This window comes from Primulina tabacum, chromosome 5 (genome assembly GCF_025594145.1).
Source record: "Primulina tabacum isolate GXHZ01 chromosome 5, ASM2559414v2, whole genome shotgun sequence".
Lineage (NCBI taxonomy): Eukaryota > Viridiplantae > Streptophyta > Magnoliopsida > Lamiales > Gesneriaceae > Primulina > Primulina tabacum.
In genome coordinates, this window is record NC_134554.1 from 1,741,716 (window position 1) to 1,760,613 (window position 18,898).

General features: G+C 34.7%; 3 protein-coding genes across 4 annotated transcripts; 1 reads left to right on the forward strand and 2 right to left on the reverse strand.

Annotated features, from left to right (window-relative positions):
- LOC142545330 (uncharacterized) lies at window positions 1–2,484 on the forward strand. The gene is made up of 5 exons (XM_075652455.1): window positions 1–295; window positions 388–454; window positions 690–738; window positions 2,030–2,074; window positions 2,214–2,484. The coding sequence occupies exons 1-5, from the start codon at window positions 59–61 to the stop codon at window positions 2,278–2,280; spliced, it is 465 nt and encodes a 154-aa protein (XP_075508570.1). The 5' UTR covers window positions 1–58; the 3' UTR covers window positions 2,281–2,484.
- Window positions 2,485–5,017: 2,533 nt separating this feature from the next.
- LOC142545331 (uncharacterized) lies at window positions 5,018–8,806 on the reverse strand. The gene is made up of 6 exons (XM_075652456.1): window positions 8,669–8,806; window positions 8,175–8,414; window positions 6,465–7,851; window positions 6,263–6,384; window positions 5,819–6,005; window positions 5,018–5,719 (listed from the first exon to the last, which is right to left on the reverse strand). The coding sequence occupies exons 3-6, from the start codon at window positions 7,651–7,653 to the stop codon at window positions 5,133–5,135; spliced, it is 2,085 nt and encodes a 694-aa protein (XP_075508571.1). The 5' UTR covers window positions 7,654–7,851; window positions 8,175–8,414; window positions 8,669–8,806; the 3' UTR covers window positions 5,018–5,132.
- A 3,171-nt stretch (window positions 8,807–11,977) lies between these two features.
- Window positions 11,978–18,288, reverse strand: LOC142545332 (serine/threonine-protein kinase BSK7-like). 2 transcript variants are annotated; one of them, XM_075652458.1, is made up of 11 exons: window positions 18,044–18,288; window positions 16,465–16,658; window positions 16,165–16,385; window positions 15,755–15,890; window positions 15,174–15,307; window positions 14,934–15,039; window positions 14,707–14,792; window positions 13,848–14,036; window positions 13,009–13,161; window positions 12,807–12,920; window positions 11,978–12,676 (listed from the first exon to the last, which is right to left on the reverse strand). In XM_075652458.1, the coding sequence occupies exons 2-11, from the start codon at window positions 16,565–16,567 to the stop codon at window positions 12,431–12,433; spliced, it is 1,488 nt and encodes a 495-aa protein (XP_075508573.1). In that variant the 5' UTR covers window positions 16,568–16,658; window positions 18,044–18,288; the 3' UTR covers window positions 11,978–12,430. The 2 variants fall into 2 exon arrangements, with proteins under 2 accessions (XP_075508573.1, XP_075508572.1); XM_075652457.1 differs by lacking the exon at window positions 18,044–18,288 and adding an exon at window positions 17,124–17,264.
- Window positions 18,289–18,898: the final 610 nt, after the last annotated feature.

Consider the following 18,898-nt stretch of genomic DNA (forward strand, 5'->3'; position numbering starts at 1 on the left):
AGCCCGCATTCGAGATTGGTAAATACTAACCCGAACTACTACCCCGGCCCCTCCATCGATGGCAGACTCAAACGCCACCAACATCAGCGAGGCTTCAACCGATACGCACACGCCACGTCAGCACGAGGGTGATTCAGCACAAGACGATCCAACCTACGACGATTCCGGTGATAAGGCGCCGTCTGTTAGCAGGAAGGAGATTCTGAAAGCTCTAGAAGCGGTGGAGAGGGACTCCGCTGCTATCGCCGATAGCTTCTCCAGTCTCTTCTCTTCTTTACGCTTATCGCTTTCTCAGGTTCGCTGATGTTTCTCTACTATATTTTATTCCCATCTTTTGATTCAATTTCTTACTAGATTACATTCTTAACAGAGAAATGTTATTTTTAGGCTACGAGCAGCACGGCGGAGCATATGAGCTGTTTTAGTGATGCTGCGGGACGCGTTCAAGAAACTGGTAATGATTTTTTGTAATTTCTTTTTTACCCCATCAATGGCGATTCAAATCCCGAGCTGACTCTTATTTGGAATTTGATTAAAGAATGATTTTCTCACGTTGTTACACCATAGTGGATGCTCAGTTCTCTTTAGTCAGCGATCATTAGAAGATATTTTCTTTTGAATTGATAGTTTAGCTGTCTGCTTATTATTGATGTCAAAAGGACTTTCATTTTGATATGTTGTTTTTGCAGTGCTTGATGCATCCACAAAAGGAAATCGTTACGTAAATTCTTGCCTCAGGTCAGTGTTGCACTTAACTCCTTACATATGTGATATTCGGAAAAGAGGAGTCTATCTCGTCAATTTCATACTGGCTATTGTAATGAGTTATGCTTGATTGTGTAGCTATTTTTCTGATATCAACACACAACAGTAAACCAGTATTTAGTTATTGGCTTGAATTGTTTTTTTCTGCTGAAGAAGCTGTAAATAATTAAACGTGCTATGATAAGTCCTGCTTATTATGTTGGCAGCATATGCCCAAAAATTAAGAAACTGGCAACTGTTACACTTTTTTTTTTCTTTTTTTTTTCCCGGTATCTATGACAAGATGAAATTATGGTGGATGAAATAATGAAAAATCTACCCTACAATCTACTTAATGCCTTTTTGTCTACAGACAAATTTTCTTATGTTTTTTGTTTTTATGATAAAATTGTTTTGTGTTGCCTCGCTCTTCATGTTGTACAAAATCGTGAAAGCCAAAGCTACTCTTTCCCTAGTGTTTGAGTATGTCTTCGAGAGGTATGGACTTCTGAAATGAGGTCTAGAACTGGTATGTCTTACATTGATTTTTATTCCATCAATTTTTGGGTTGAATCAAATCTGTGGAGTACTGGCAGGAATGAATGAATATACCCATGCTGAAAGTAAAGGGTCATCAGATGAGTATTTCGTAAGTTGACTGCATTTGAAGGGCTACCAATCTTGGCACATTTGAACAATGTCCAAGCTAATGACACATCAATATGCGCAATATGAAGAATACAGTTACTATCTAGGAAAATGCAAATTCATGAATAAATTGCAACACCAGTATACCATCTAACTCCACGTCCGGAGGAAAAAATTTATTGCCATTTCGCTCGAACGTGTCCAGATAACAAAATTTACAGGCCACAATATACCAGTGTATCCAATTTAGGAATTGAAGGTTGCAATATATGCCGCTTTGACAATGTTAAGATAAAACACCAGCCGTAAAAACTTGCAGATGAGAGGTAACTTATAACTGGGGGGGCGCATGTTGTAGAGCAATGACTTTTGATGCCTGATTTTTTTCGTCATTTTTGTTCCTGTATGTTTATGGCACGTGCTTAGTTTGGAGAATTAATATCCATGTAGTCGACCTGCGTCTAACGGGAATGTGCAATGATGATTATGTTACTATATGTGTTTCTGCAAGCTTTGAGTAACCATGGTGGATAGTTTTACTGTTTTTTTTTTGTCGTTTTATCCTCTCTTGCAATGAGCAGTTTTGTTGGTATCATACTACATTTCTACTTTTCTTGTGTTATATATTCTTGTACAGATTAAATGAAGAAATGAAGGGCATGGACACACTTGCCGCGCAACTGTATCCATGATCAACTTTCATTCTGTTGTACGATCTTACAAATAGTCATAACATCATGCTTTTCACTAGCCTCCCTGTTTGATTTTTTTTTGAGATGGGACGTATAGAATGTTAGTTTGCTCCCTTGACAAAATATCAGAAAAATTGTCCGAAGGCATGTTGACGCATTGGAGACTGCCGTGAACAGAAACATTCGTTTCCCTTGATGCTCAGGAAGCGAACTACCGATGTATGCTTCGTTCTTTGAAGTTGTTCTTCCTGTACCCTGAAGGTGCTGTTCGTTCTGAGCGTGATCTGATGCCAACTTCCCTTGACGTGCCTTTTTCCACTTGAGTCATCAACTTATTTCTGCATGAAATTCCGGACGCTTCATATTAACTTTCAAGAATTATTTTATTTTTATCATTTTATATTTGTTAATACGATTTATTTTATTTTTTTAAATGTTTCTAAACACTACATAGAAGCTGGTAACTCGGTATGATCAATGCTATTAACCTAAATTATTCTTGCATTACATATATCCATAATAAAAAATTTATATACACAAATTAGACAATTAAACCAAATACATATCAAAATTTTCATTTCTGAAAAAATTTCTTTGAAACCACGGGATGATTTAGAATTTTTAAAGTTTTAGAGTACGATACAGCAAAGACCAGTAGTCCAAGTTCAGATGTCATATTATATATACATATACATACATATATATATATATATATATAAGCAGAAAAGTATCTCAAATATACTCTTTCATACTATTTATATCATATATTAGATATATTATATTTAAATTTGGATGTAATATATTTGTTTGGATCATGCATGAGATGTATCGAAATCACAAACCACTACTTTTTGGTAGCATAGACGATCAAGGTGGAACTTCATTAATTCCACAACTACTTGAAGATCTTCCTCTGGGATTTCGCTTCCACCCAACGGACCAAGACCTCATTAATCACTACTCGAAGAAGAAGCTCAATGATGTGCCGATCCCATTCAATATCTGCAGCGTCAATCTTTACAAGCATGATCCGTAGGAGTTGACTGGTAAATATTGGCCGATAGACGGAGCCTGTACGTAGATATAGTTATTGATTAATTATTCCCAGCATCCATCCACCGGAGATGAATGAAGCCTAGCTCTTTAATGTCCTTTGCATATTTAATTTTAATGTTCTTTTTTTTTTTTTTTCATACCAGGTTTTTTTTTTTTATTCTTAATTTTAATTACATGATATTATCCGAGTTTAGGAGAAAATGAATGGTACTTCTTTACCCCGAGAGACCGCAGGTATCTAAACAGGAACCGACTTAATCGAGCCGCTGGTAATGAGTATTGGAAGGCCACTTTATCTAGTAAACCAATATATGACAACGATGTCTGCATTGGATTCAAGAAAACTTTAGTCTTTTACCGAGGAAATTAAAGTCTCCTCAAATCAAAAAGGCTAATTGGATCATGCACGAGTACGTAGTTGCAGACCAGCCTTCAAGACAACATATGATCGTGAGCACTAAGGACATGCTGGTAAAATATTTTTGGAATTCATTTATGATCTTTTGCTATATTTAATTTGATGATAATAAATACTAAATTGTCTTCGTTCCCGACTCGACTCTTGCAGTTACTGTGTTATGTTTACAACAGATCCCAGGGGAGTCGGGAACACGACATGATTCCAGTGAAGTGCTATCTTTTGGCGCTACGGGCGCAACAAAATGAGCCTAATCTGAGAACAATAATCTGGGTGGATGGTTATGGAAATTGCTTCCGGAAAACAACTTTGGTTTACTGACTTGATTTCCGATGACATGGTCGATCTTGGACCTATTCCATCATTATACGACTACGAATAGCTTGGAGATAACAATCTTCCTTATCAAGAAATCAGCCATTCCAGCTCGGGCCTCCCATCATTACTGGCCAACATTGATCATCTTCAAGAACCCTTTTCATACAGCTTGTTAATTTCCGGGGGATGAACTGAGACAAAACGGCCTATAGTAGAATGTGGTTGATGGAAAAGATGAGCTGCTTCTCTCTTATGTTCTTATTTTTGGCATTGAATCTTGTCTCCGTTCTAGCCTCTGAAAATTTAAGATCTTGAATTGGTTTCTATATGCTAATGGAGCTTTCATGCGACCCTCATTTCAGATACAAGTTCTTTTTCCGTTTACAATTTGGTGTATTTATAGATTTATCATTATTTAACGATCCTCATAAAAACAATTTATTATCTTCAAGTCACTGTCATCTTTTTTACCATTTTAATCATCTCATTTCTACGGCCAAGAATGAAGAATGTAACGACGTTGATACATACAGCAAGTCCAAATCCAAGCCATGTCCAACTCCAAGTCCAAACATATATATACGATACACGAAATTAAAATATATTAACTCGTCAATTAAAAATATAAGATATTAATATATTAATTCAAGGAATTTGAAATATTAATGAAGAAGCCACGTTGGCTGCATATGTATGTAATAAGAAACTAACACTATAATTTTAACTCTGATTTATGGATTCATAATTATAGATATTTTAAGTCTCGAAACATAATTATCTTTCCACAAATGATCTAATCTAGTACAATTGGTTGATAATTGAGAACTGATCTTAGAGCTTGCAAGTAATTAAATTTGATCGTTTGAATACCAAAAAAAGATGTGGACAAGTAAGATAATTATGTTTTTCAAAGTTATAATTATTGAGAAACTGAGAAAAAAATTCTCTACGATCAAAGTGTGTTATGCACATCCATGTATGTGCTCTATAAGCATGTTAACTTTATTTTATTTTATTTTTTGTTTATTATATATGCAATCTGTTGCATCCAACGAATCTAGTGTTCACGCGTGTGTCTTAGCCATGGTTTTTCAAGTGTTCTATCATCACAGCTTCACGTTCATATTGTCACAGCATATATAAATGTTATTTTAAGGGGGAGATCAATCCTTGAAGCAAGTAGTCGTCGTAGGATATAACATAATTTAATTCTCTTGAGTACACAACGTGCTTAGAACAAGAAGCTACGTATATGATCAAATGAGGAATTCAAGTATTATATCCAGAATAGATTCCTCCAGAACCTCTTCTGAAACATCATTAACAATTTGCTTGGTATCAAGTCGGATATCAAGCCACGATCTTGAATTCGTAACATCGTTTGAAATTATCTGATCCAAAGTTCTTTTCTGGCTCTGGGGAAGCTGATAGAAGTCAGCTTCTCTCATGATCTCAGAAAGCACGGCTTCTGCAAGAGGAAAATGTACCATTTTTGGTTTTACGAAAGCCATCGAAGGTGGAAAGTAGAAATGGCATAGATAAATCTGTAGTAAGACTTCATTTATATGATCGAAGAAGAGTTTAGGATCAGTGGTAGAGTCCACAGGGAGAAACTCAACTTCATCGAATAATGAGGGATCGAGCACTTCTTGGTGTGGTGGCTTCATTGCTGATAGATGGTCCCAGTTCAAGTAAGAAGCTTGCAACACCAAATGCACGTAACGGGAGATGTCATTGTCTTCATTCACGCTGGAACTTGCATTGGTTTGTGGGTTTTGAGGGATTGACTCTGATGAGCACTCCTCGAAGTCAAGATGAAGAGGCTGTACTGGCTCCGGATCAGCTGTCAAATGGTCATACAATTTGTTCGGTGAGGCCTTTTTGACATCATAAAAAAGAATAACTTGGATGAATTTATGTATATGATCTATACTAATTTTACCAGTTTGAAGCAAGATGCTTTGTGGACTGATAGAGTCGGTGAAAAATGGCTCGAGAACAGAAACTGGGCTTTGATGTTCTTCCTGATAATTAATGCTGTCAGACATGCTCAACTGGTAACTGAATGAAGGGGTTGATGGAACTTCGTCAACTGCAGGTACCGATATCTCATTCTTAGAAAGTGGATCCTGCAAACGTGGAATTGTGCAAGGAGGATATGAAGTTAGTAATCAAATCAGGGTCGGAGCCACAATTTAGGATAAGGCTGATATTAGTAAAAAGAGTTAAAAAAATTATGTACTAAATTATTTATTTAAGAGAAATGGATGGAACGGGTGACTGCCTTCTCGGACGCCCTTTAGCTTTGTAATCATTCAAAGTTGGGGAAAGAAGGGACATTGCCACTCATCATAAGATGAATTTCATTTACAATGTCCTCGTGTACCTTGATTCTGTCAATTCTTTGTCTAGTTTTGATAACATCATCGCTGTTTATTTCAATCAAAAATTCTGAATAACTTAATCCAGGATGCTGATTGCAGCTCTTGTCCTCTATCATTGATTTACCTGCAGAAAGAAGCCAATCAGATAAACTAACAGTTCGCTGAACTAGAAACTTAAAGAGAACATAAAACCATGTAAATTACAGTTCATATAGTTGGTTGCAGCAATAGCGGTATCGTGTGCTTGATCAACAGTACTTGGAATCGAGAATGAACTTGTCTTCCTCTCCAAAATCTCAAAACCATCGTATATCTTAAAATCATCCCAAGAAGTAACCTCTTTATTTGGTCTCGATGGACTTAGAGTAAGAGAGTTGCTGAAAGGACTAAATCTCATCTGTGCGGAACCAGGACAATATTGACCATTCATCCTCCGATTAATAAGCCAGACATCAGGATCAGGAGAGGAGATAATCTGCTCTAAGGTGTTTGGGGATTTTTTCTTCATCGAGATCTCAATTTCAGTTACATGATTCACTCTTGGAGAAACGTGTCTTTTTGGCTCGAACATCACATCAAATTCTTGTTTCCTGGATAGGCCAACACTAGGGAAGTCTAATTTTTTGCGCAGAGTGTTACTCATACAAACAATATCAGGTCCCTTTATGGATTTGAGCCATGGTTTCTTGAATAGAGTTTCCTTTATTTCTACATTTTTCGAAAAACTGAAAGAATCCTTCGTCTCCACTTCACAACAATTAAAGTCTCCAACTTTAAAAATCGATCTACCAGTAGCAAGTTTACGAGAATCGCCATCCATAAAAAACGGGTTTGGTTCTGTTCTAGTGCCTATAAATGTATTCTTCAGTTTCCTCTTCATCTCTTTGAGAGAAAATGATGCAGGTCTTGCTTTCGGTATTTTTCCCCTCGATTTCTTATAAGCCAGCAGGGATGAGCAATGGCATGTCACATTATGAGAATACTTGATGTCCGTGGAAGCTGGATTCAGTATTACTATCTTATCCGGATGGGCCTTGAAACTTGTTTCAGAAGAATATTGACCCTTATGATCAATATTTTTCAAGTAGTGGTCGTTCATACTACGCTGTGCAAAACCAGTTGCACCTTCGCTTTCACATTCTGATAATTTGTCGTTCAGAACTGGATTGATGAACCTAGCAATTTTTGTTTTCGGTCCAGGCAAAAATTCCATGAACAAATCCTTGTTTGAACTCAAAATTTCCAATGCATAGGAAAAGGGTCTGTGTTCAGACGGCCCTTGTTTGTAGATGAATTTTCTGTCACTGAACATCTGATCAACAAAGGTTTTGGCCCTCATCCGAGCATGTTGAATATTGTTCTCATCATTCTGAGGGCAGATTGCCCCCATCATTTCAATAATTGGCCGCTAATTTGAAGAGATTTCAGCTGAATTTTGCATTATTCAAATGCCCACTGAAGATACTTTGTTTCTGTGCTACTCAAAGGACACGTCTTGTGCTTCTCAAAGGACACGTCTTCTTGAATGAGATTCTCAAACTTGTCTTCCTCGCATAGACTCTGACTCTACCAAAGTCTGCAACAAGCTGATCTAGCAAAATATAACACAAACTAGTTTAAAGATGAAAAATGGATAGGAGTAAAGACCTTTGATATATGCGACTCAACTGATGAAATGACATCTCTGCGCCAAAAGATTGTCTTTTTTACCAATGCATAAAACATATTTTACTGTGAATGATCCCACACAACCAGAAATTGCGTCTAGTAGTTAAATTTATTCAACGACAGTGCAAGATATCAGTCTTTATGGCCGAAAAACGACAAGCTCATTTTGAAGACAGTGCCGGCATAAGAAAATAGCTTCACCTATTACCTATATATATATATATATATTTGGGCTTGTATTCTTACCAATTATGCGTTTTTCCACAGTCCCTTCCATCGAAATCAGCTTAGGATTCCCTCGACCATGGCTGGTTCAAGAATATCAAACATACGCCATAGCACAACACTCGGGTCCCCCTTCATCTCTGGAATTCTTGGTAATCAATTTGCACTAACAAGATTACACCTTTCCCGTTGATCAACGAAGTACTAGATAATTGATGAATCGGTTATTTGAGTTCAAGTTGCGGTACAGAGAACCCCGCCCTGCATCAAAGAAGCGCAAAAGCCCAAAAAGATGTGAAAAAGTTTAATCAAACACACAGAAATCAAGAAAAACAAGCACTCATACAAACCCAAATTGTTAATAATCGCCACGTTTTCTCCATTTCTATAACTTTTAAACACGCCCATGAAAAAGTTTCATCACATCCACTACCCGACCACAGAATTTCCCGAGAAACAGTGCACAAAATATTCAAGAAACACGATGGCGCAATTGAGGGAGGGGTGGTTGTTACCGGGATACTAGGAGCCAACTTTGGCCTACTTCTTGAGGGAAGTCGGAGGAAGAAAAAACACGTGAAATAGAGAGACACAGATTATCATCTCTTCAAAATAAATACCACGAATTGTGTCGTGACACTCCCTAAGTACTAACCAAGGTGAGCCAAAAAAAAAGGACTGCAAATCGAAAATCATAAAATCCATATATATTATATATTTATCTCATTTTCTGTGAATTCTAAAAATTATGAAACTAAAATATATGATCATTATGGTAAAATCGGAATTTGATTATCGAACTTTTATATTTTGAGTATAATTTTTTTTTTAAAAAAAATTAAAAGTTAATTATATCCGATAACTATGATATCTGGTAGAAAAAAGAGCAGATACTCTCTTTTAGGGACAAACTTGGGTATTGTTTTGGTTTTAATTTCGATTTGAACTAAATTATATGCATAAGAAAATTTGTTCATAAAGCTATTAAGTACCAAGGATAATAATTCTCTAATGATATCTAAGATATGAGACAAAAACTTGTGTGAGACGATCTCACGGGTAGTATTTTGTGAGACGGATCTCTTATTTGAGTCATCCACGAAAAAATATTACTTTTTATGCTAAGAGTATTACTTTTTATTGTTAATATCGGTAGGATTGACCCGTCTCACAAATAAAGATTCGTGAGACCATTTTACAAGAGACATACTCAAGATATAATGCATGAATTGCACCTTCCCCGATAATTATTATAAACGAATGTGGTTTAAATTATTATATAAGAAAATGGTGAGAAGCAAAAAAGGTAGGCTTGTTCGCTTTCTGAAATTTTTATAATTAATTTGATTTATATTCGAATAAATATAACATTTATAAAATTAATAAATGATCTAACTGCAGTTTGACATTATATATAGTAAAATCAAAAACCAAAAAAAAAAAAAACTTAGATCAAGATACTAAATTTGTTTATTTGTTAATAAAGTAATGTAATAATTGTAAAAATTAATAATGAGTTATATTGCAATTTAAAATAATAAAGTGAAAAAATAGAAATAAAAAATAAAATAAAAACTGTCCAGCCCAAGACACCAAATTTGTATCTATTATCAAAATTCTTAATAATAGTTAAAAGAGCATGTTTTTTGTGAGTTTATCCGTGAGAATGTTAGTTATATTCATATTTATAATAAAAATAATATTTTTAACATAAAAAATAAATTTTTTAGAGTGATTCTAATAGAATATTTGTCTATTAAAATTAATTCGTAAAACTGTCTCACAAAATTTTGTAACCAATTTTGTAATTACTTTATGAACAACTTCTCTTATATTAATCAATTACAATAATAGCAAAATTTGACTTGAATTTATTCGCCTTAATTATGTATCAATATTATTATTTAATTTCAAGCTACAATATTATGACTTGATGACATAGTGGATGAAATAAATAAATCAATTTAATTTATTTTACTCTTTCATCGTATATATTTATATGTGCCTAGCGGCATGGTTTTTGAAATAATTTTTTTAAAATATATTCTTAGTCAATTATTTTATTAAAAATAAAATAATCGTATCGTCTTACTTACAAAAGCGACGCATGGGGCGGAGGGTTGGTGAGTCCCCTCAATATTTTTTTTTTAATTATCCTGATTCATGACACGACATGCTAAGAATATTTTCGAAAAATATTGAAACTCAAACTGATCACCAAATAAATTTGTAATAAGTATTTTTAAAAATATAAAAATTAATAAAACAAATATACCCAAAAAAATATTTAAAAAAATCTCGTTTGTGGCAGAATTTCAACCAGTTACTTACATGACGCTTGCATGGCCACAAGTTTACGTATTTGATATCAATTTGTGAATGCCGAGGGACGAGACAAAACATTCCTTGGCATCGACTGAATTATTTTTTAGCTCTACATTTTTTTTTTTATATGTATGAATTATGTGTTTCGCTCTCCATCAAGGTCAAATTCTTCCCCTAAAATTTGTATGCTTCTCAACTGAACTCTGAACATAAATGAATCCCGGAGAGCTCCACCGGTCGTCGTCGGTGCTCGAATCGAACTGGAATAACCAACCTAGCTTCTATATATATAGACTTATATTTGAACAAAATTTCACTATGTTCTCTTGGTTTGATGGCATGTCATCTCTTAATTACGAGATAAATGCAGGGTTTAGCCGACATGAATAGAAATCAAACATAATTGTAGAATCTGATCATTTCATAATATAATTTCTCGTTGTCTTTGTTTAAAAAAATATCAAATTTCTAATAGAATTTAAAGCATTATAAATTACACAATATATTTAATTTAAATATATAAACATATTTAAGCTAGCTAGGCTAAGAATTTTCCAGTGGACAAGAGCTCCCTAATGCCTCGAAATAGATATGTCTATGGATATGTGGTAGGTTCTAATTCCCACCCGAGGCCAATACATGTTTAATAATAAATAATAATAATAATAATAATAATAATAATTTCACTACTTCTAGAATTTGGATCATAGTGTGCTCGATTTGTGTAACTTAAGATTAATTCGGGCTAAGTAAATTTGATTTTTTTTTTTTTTTGCGTTAATTTGTAATAAATAATAATAATACATGTCAGGATCGATGTATTGTGCTTGTCACCTTTGCTATGTTGCGTTTAGATATCTTGCTTGCATTTATAGTGTTTGAGACTTGTAAAATTCCAGCATGAAACAATATATATCATCGATTATTTTGGATTTTAGCGACAATAAATTAGATAGAAAATCATATGTAAAATCTCTGTCCTACCCATTCAAGCTTCATTTTTTTCTTTTCCAGTTGTCTAAAATATGAACAGTTATTACTTAATGTTTTTCTGTATTTTACTAATATATATCTATTAACTAAGTTTTTGAAAATATATAATTATTTTTTAATAAATAAAATAAGGATAAAATGAAGTTTGGTTGTGAACTTTGTTTTTTTAATGATTTTCTTAATATGTGAAAAAATATACAAATATATATATTTAGATGAAAGGATTATTGGAATACGATATTGAGATTTTTTAATGGTAGTAATAGTAAATACTCCCTGTCATACTGCGAAAACAGCTCTGATACCTATGGATTAGATTCACATGACCGTTGAACTTCTGTTATTGTTGTCATAATATTGTAATTTGAAACTACTGATATAAATCTACAACAAAAAAGAAACAAAAAAAATGTACACTTTTTAATCAGAACAATTTATTGCTACGCTTCAGATTCTTCTTAAGACTAAAAGATCTTTTCTGAAATAAAACAGCCAATCAGCAAAGATTTGAGGTCCAACAATGTCGATCAATGCAAAAATAATTCTTCAAACTCCAGTACAATCAAAACCAAGAAATCATCTCATACTACACCAAATACAATACCAAAAATTAATCTCCACAAAAATCCCACCAACAATACAAACCATGTAGCACTACTGTACACAAATCACAGTACAGTAAATCTCTTCAAGAACAACAATTTTAATTTTTTAAAAAAATTAAAGAACCAGTCCTCCATCAACCAACATGTTATCCCTTTCAGTTGCTCTGAACTGTAATGTGTTATTGGAAAAGTTTAGTCCAGGCGTCCTGAGCTTCAAGAAATAAATCCTCAAAACCAAAATAATCAGAAACTTTAACCAAGCATGGTAGAAAAAAGTGAGTGTATTTGCTGCTTTTCAAGTTGAAGAGAGTCTTCAATCTTTTTGACATGAATAGAAGATCTCCCCTGAATTACTCAGGACGGTGTGGTCCGTTTTTCTTCAAGAATTGAACCTTCTTTAAGTGCAATATGTGCCTCATTCTCCCTTCCTATCGCAAAGAGAGCGGAAGCTTGTAAATATGATGCGATGTGCCAAACAGGAGATATAACTTGTGCCTGCACCGCATCATCGAGGGCCTCCTCTGGCATATCACTCATAAGATGTGAAAGACTACGACGAGCAAAAACTGTAGGCGATACCATGGTTCCAACATCGATAAACTACAAAAAAAACATAATAGGAACGCATTTTCCCATTCAGGAAACTGTAGATACTCAAGAAAATGCGTGCTGTGATGGTTTTCTCTTTTATTTTCTATAGACAAAGGGGAAGGTTTGTCAAAGTTTTAACCTGTGTGTAACATTCGATTGCAGCTCGGAAATCTTTTTGACGGAAAGCCACATCACCTTTCTTCTTTGAGTTTAAAGTTTCCTGCATTTGATTTGTCCACATCTGGAATGAAAGCTGCATAAAGAGAAATAATCATTTCATTTGTCAGCAAAATAGGCGAGGGAAAATAATTTTACGGCAGTAAGATTAGCGAGAAACATACCTCCGTTGCCGCCCCTTCATCGTCTTTGTAGTTGAGTTTTTCCAATATCTCGTGTATGGCTGTTAAATCCATTCTTAAGCATGCTTCGCCGAGGGCCGACAGAGGCATAGCCGCTTCACCATGAGGGATACCCATCAATACATGAGAAGGAACCTGCAAAAGAATTACTCAGGGTCGTCCCCCTAAAATACATTAATACGAGAAAGGCAATTCTTTATATCCCACACTTCACAAGATAAATTTCGAAGTATTCAAGCAATGGAGGTGTAAGACTCTTTTAAGTAGTTGTTAACTACTTATTTTTCTTCTTCACTTTTTTTTTTTTTTTGCAATCAATACATGTTTATGCCCATTGTCTGGCCCAGTCGGAATTCTGAAAATGAAGCCTACCGTTTAATTTTTCTTCCCTCGAAACATAAACCTTACACATCTACCAAAATTTTACTTTTATTTAATTTTCACAACGTCAAAAAAGCTATATTATTATTAATTATTAATTCAATAGATAATATTTCAAATTTTCTTCATTAAGACACTTAATGATATCTTCTGTGATGTCGATAACACCATGCTCACATGCCACAAAGTCAACCGTAAAAAGATCTCTTTCGAGAAATCATCACATGTTGGGCAAACACTGATTTCAGTCATTAGTCCAAAAAAAGATGGTACTTTTTCCAACATAGGGGGGTTACTGTTTACTTTTATCCTACAGTCAAGCATATATGAGCATTGTACATTAGAAGCAAACAAGGAAATAAGGCAAAACAAACAGGGGGAACCTAATACCTGATTTTTCGTCGAACAAATGGCAGTTGCACGTTTATAGAAGAACTAACCTCTGTATCCTTTTGAAGAGGAACTAATGCGGCAACTAGTGATTTAGGATTAGGCCTCTCGCGGGGTTCATACAGTAAACATCTTGATGCCAAACGAACCAACTCAGTTCCATCATCATTGGATAGCTCACCTTCCAAGCAAGAATCGGTTAACATTTGGAAATTTCGGTCCTTTATCAAATCAAGGGCCTGAAACGCATGCATGACATGAGACTAGAACTGATTGCAAGGCTACTTAAAAGCCGAACATTGATGCAGAAATTGGAGCAAATTCAGATTTGCAGACAACTTGAGACAATATCAATCAGATAAACCTGTGTCTCAATCACAGGCAGAGACTTTGCACAAGAAAATGCACAGAACAGAAGAAACATAATAAACAAAATATTCTTATAAATCACTACTTCTTGAACTCCAAACTCATCAAGAAACTAATAAATGCTGCCAATAAATGGCCAATGGGATAAATCACTCTCACGTACACAGAAACAATTGCGTGAATGCATGTGAGTTTTTGTGGGACGTCCCTGCTGTTTTGGGTGGTATAAATTTGAAAAAATTTGACATACAAAAGTATTATGAAAACCATGAGAGAGAGAATTATTACAGATAGGAGGGTAATTAAAAAGAACCGCCGCGACTCATTAAGTGGTAGCTCAACATACAAAATAAGAGCTTTCAATCCATGGGCGACAAGATCTCAAATACAAAATATAAATTATAACAGCATAAAATATCAAGACATTCTTCCAAGTTGACTGACAACTAGCATATTTTTTCATGAGCCGTTAACTTTGCGATATTACCAAACAAAATGTATCTTGTAAAACTAAGAAAAACAGAGAGTAATGAGACTTACATGACTTGGTGGAATATGTTTACCACTGAGGAGATCAAGTAAAAGTGTGCCAAAGCTATACGTTACACTCTCCGGAGTAACTCTCCCTAAAAATTCAGCGAGCCAATATATTAAGTTTCGTAAACAAAAATATATGGATAGATATAAGAACCAAGAAGACCATCCTGTGGTAATCCGACATCATGCTGTTTGGGTTTAGATACTTCTTTCTAAAGGAGATATGATACCAGTTCTTAGGTACTCTGGAGGAGTAAATGCCAAATTTGTACTGTAACTTTTTCCATCTCTACTGTTCTTCATTAAACCGAAACATGATAGTCTGGGATTGCCATCCTGTAGCATACAAAATACACAATGAGAAGCACAGAATTACCAGTATACTTATACTTGTGTCAATACTTGTTAGAATTTGAACCATGGGAAATAATGAGCGACAGACAACTGAGATGAAAGAATTTCAAACTAACGTCATCAAAGACTATTCTGTAGGCATTAAGATCGTGGTAAAGAGCCCGTCCTTTACTCGTGCAATATTCTAATGCTTGAGCGAGATATAAAGCAACCCTAAGCCGCATTGCCCATTTCATTGGTTGTGCTTCCCCTGAATTCACGTAGAAATGAAGCTTAGTAATATTAAAACAAGGCATAAATCGAAGTCTAAGTGAGGTACCAACTAACATGGTACAAGTAGACAGTCTCAGACATGGCCACATTGGTCAATTGGATTATAATGGAATATAAAATAGTCAAAGACAAACGAAAGCTTGTAATTATTTACATCAACGAGACAGTGGATAATGTGAGCATTATTTTATTCGAAAGAAAAACACTCAGTATGAGAGAAAGACAGCGAGAGCATATCACATATATTTAGAACAAAACTTGCAAGATAACAGCACGTGTCATGCAAAGGGAAATTTCAACTGAGCATAGCAGATACCATTCCAACAGAACAATTTGCCATAATAATGAGCAGTTTTCCATAGTAACTAGTGATTGCACAATGTATGACTAATGGCAACATAATTATCAAACCAAATTCACTCACAGTGAAACAGATGTTTTGCAAGTGTTTCATTGGGCATAAATTCAGCGACAAGCAGCCTCTCATCACCTTCAGCACAGCAGCCAAGTAAATTGGCCATTCTATTATTTCGGAGTTGACCAACAGCTCTTGCTTCTTCCTGAAGTTCCAATCATGCGATGAGTCAAAGAAGATATATACACTGTGGTCAGAAAGCTAAAAATGTATTAAACAGTGTAACATATTTTCCAGCCAAATATTTTTAAATCAGATATAACAGTATGATATATTGCAAAAATTATGAGAGAATCAAAATATGCAACTCACAACTCCAAACTTGGAACGTTAAAGAGAAATAACAGAAGACAACATCATTTTACAGAAAAAATTTCTCAATAAACAGAAAGGCAAAGATGCACGTAGTGCCTGCTTACCAGGAACTGCCGGGAATCAGGCCAAGCAGACCTATTAAAGCGTTTGACAGCTATCCGCCTCTGATTATCCAATTTCCCTTTATAAACCACATTTGGAGCTTTCTCCCCATGTTCTGAAACTATGTTCGCCACCGCAAATCCAGATGTAGCTATCCTGAGTTGTTCAATTGAGTATTCACGAAATGCAGGCAAACCACTAATTTCACCTTTATCTTCATTTTCTGAAACAAACGTAAGCGGTCAAATTCAACTCCTTGACAACATATTTAACATAAGATGAAAAAAAAAATTTCTACAAACCAGCATTCTTGGCTTCCTGAACTGATTCATCATAATCTGAGATAAAACAACATGAGGTGATCTTTGAACAGTGGAAGGTGATCTTTGAACAGTGGCAGCCCATCCCAATCCAACCACTTTTTGGAGTGGACAGAAATAAAGTTCAAACTTCCAAAATTCCAAAAACCACTGTTTATAGCTGAAAGGCCATCAATCTGAGTTCAAAAAAGGGTTAACATGGAAGTTAATACTTCTATATATAATGCCTAAAGTATCAACACAGAATAATTATGTTCTAATTCAAAACAATGTACACACCAAGTGAACAAAAAAACTCAAGTCCGAGGAACATCCAAAAGAATATTCTATTAATCCCAAGATAAAATATGCAATTAGGATGGTTAATTTGAGAAGCCCAATGCCAGGCATATAGGCATGCTTATATTCAAGAATGAGTGGTTTCAGAAGTATTATGTTTGGTGCAGCATCGGGATAAACCATTCACACATCGCATATAACTGAAATTGCAATTTTATTACTGGCACGCATGTGCCGACCAACAAGACCTAGCTATTACCATTCAGTAACTTGCAGCTGATCAAATAATCCCTGGATATTATATGAAATTGGCATTTTACAAATATGGGGAGCAAAGAAACTTAAAAGTCTTAAACAAAAACCTTATCATTTGCATTTGCTTCTGCTACGTGTCCACGTTTGGCTTCAGGCTCCACAATAAAAATCAGGAGTGGTTAATAAGTTTGAGGGGCTATCCCAGCTAGAAGGTTGGTCATTAAGGTTTTGGATCTCCTTTGCAGATTTATGAACGAAGTGCTCTCATTAAGAGTCGACAAGTGAGAGGAGACAGCCTAAAATAAGAGGCTATTATCAGTAAGTCAGTAAGTATCGATAATTATAGTCGATGTATGCATTACATTATGAATTGGATTAAGGTGTACACATAAAATGCTAACTGGTTAATGAGAGCCAATTACAGAATGGACTAAATCATATACATCAAATACGGATAGGGTCAATGAAACCTGGACCCTTTGGCCCGTCTTCTCAAGGAGTGGGTAAAATTACATATTCCATATCAGGTGATCAGTTAGAGTACCGAGTTAGTCTATTGGGTTCTCTCCGCTCAGACTTGGCATAACAGCTTCATTCACAAAAAGCACGAGCTCAAATCATCGAGGCAATCACATTCCACAAGTTCCCAAGCCGGAGAGAAACATACACAAGTTAGATACAGAGAGAGCTACTTTAAGAAGGAAAAAAATACCTCTGGAAAACTCAAAAGCACCAAACCCATTTTTTAATTATTCAAAAGCTCCCAACTTTCGTTAAGACATCCCAAAATACATCTTTTTTGCTATGTCGACACACGTAAAACATACATACTCAGTCAATCCAAACAATATTACAAACCCAGAAACAGAAATCCTAAAACCCCGTTTCCAAAAAAAACCCAAAGAAAAGTAGAAAAAATCCCGTTCAAAAAATCAAAAACATGTTAAAGCCATAATAGAATAACACAAAAATCCGAAAAAACCATATCCAAAATTTGGTGCATATCAATTAAGAATAGAAAAAGCACCTTTCAAGAAGTTACTTGGCTGAACCTGAACCTGAACCTGAACCTGATTTGGTCAAAACACCAATTACGCCGTTTATATGTGTATCAAGCAATATATAAAATAGTACATAAAACCTTGATTTGGAATCAAAAGGAGTCTGAAATGAAAAATCATAGGGGCATACGTATAGGCGGAGGCAGATAAATATGGATATATGAAATAGATACAGATAGATACACACAAACGTGTTGGGTTGAGATTAATGCAGATCTATTTCGAGCGTGTAGGGTTTAAATGCTTATTCTTGTCAATTTCTCCCTTTCCCACCGACATCTTACCCATTACTGTTTTTTTTCTCTCTCATTTACATAATGTACCATCATGGTTTTTCTATAATGTTTTATTTAAATTTTGATTTTTAAAGACATAAACAATGGTTATTTTTATTTACTTATATTTTATTTAATTTTGAAAATCATACAGAATCAATATGTAGGTAGATTTGTTTCTTAATTTATTATGACAGATTTAGTTTTTCTTTATAATTTTTTTGCCTGAGATGAACAAGTCTCGGGTTTATGCTCAAGTCCTATCAATAATGTGGACAACTATATTATGTATTTGTAGATTAAAAAAATACATATACAAACACATTAGGATGCATGTAAATTTAATTAACTGGATTCATATTCAAGTTCCAATATTCCTGTATTTAAATTTAAATCATTAGAAGCAAGTCAGGAAAAAGCAAACTTGAGTATGTATTTTGATGATTCATAAACTTTAATATACTTATTATTTTTTTTTTTATAGTAAGTCTCTTGTGAGACGATTTCACGAATCTTTATCTATGAGACGAGTCAACCCTATCGATA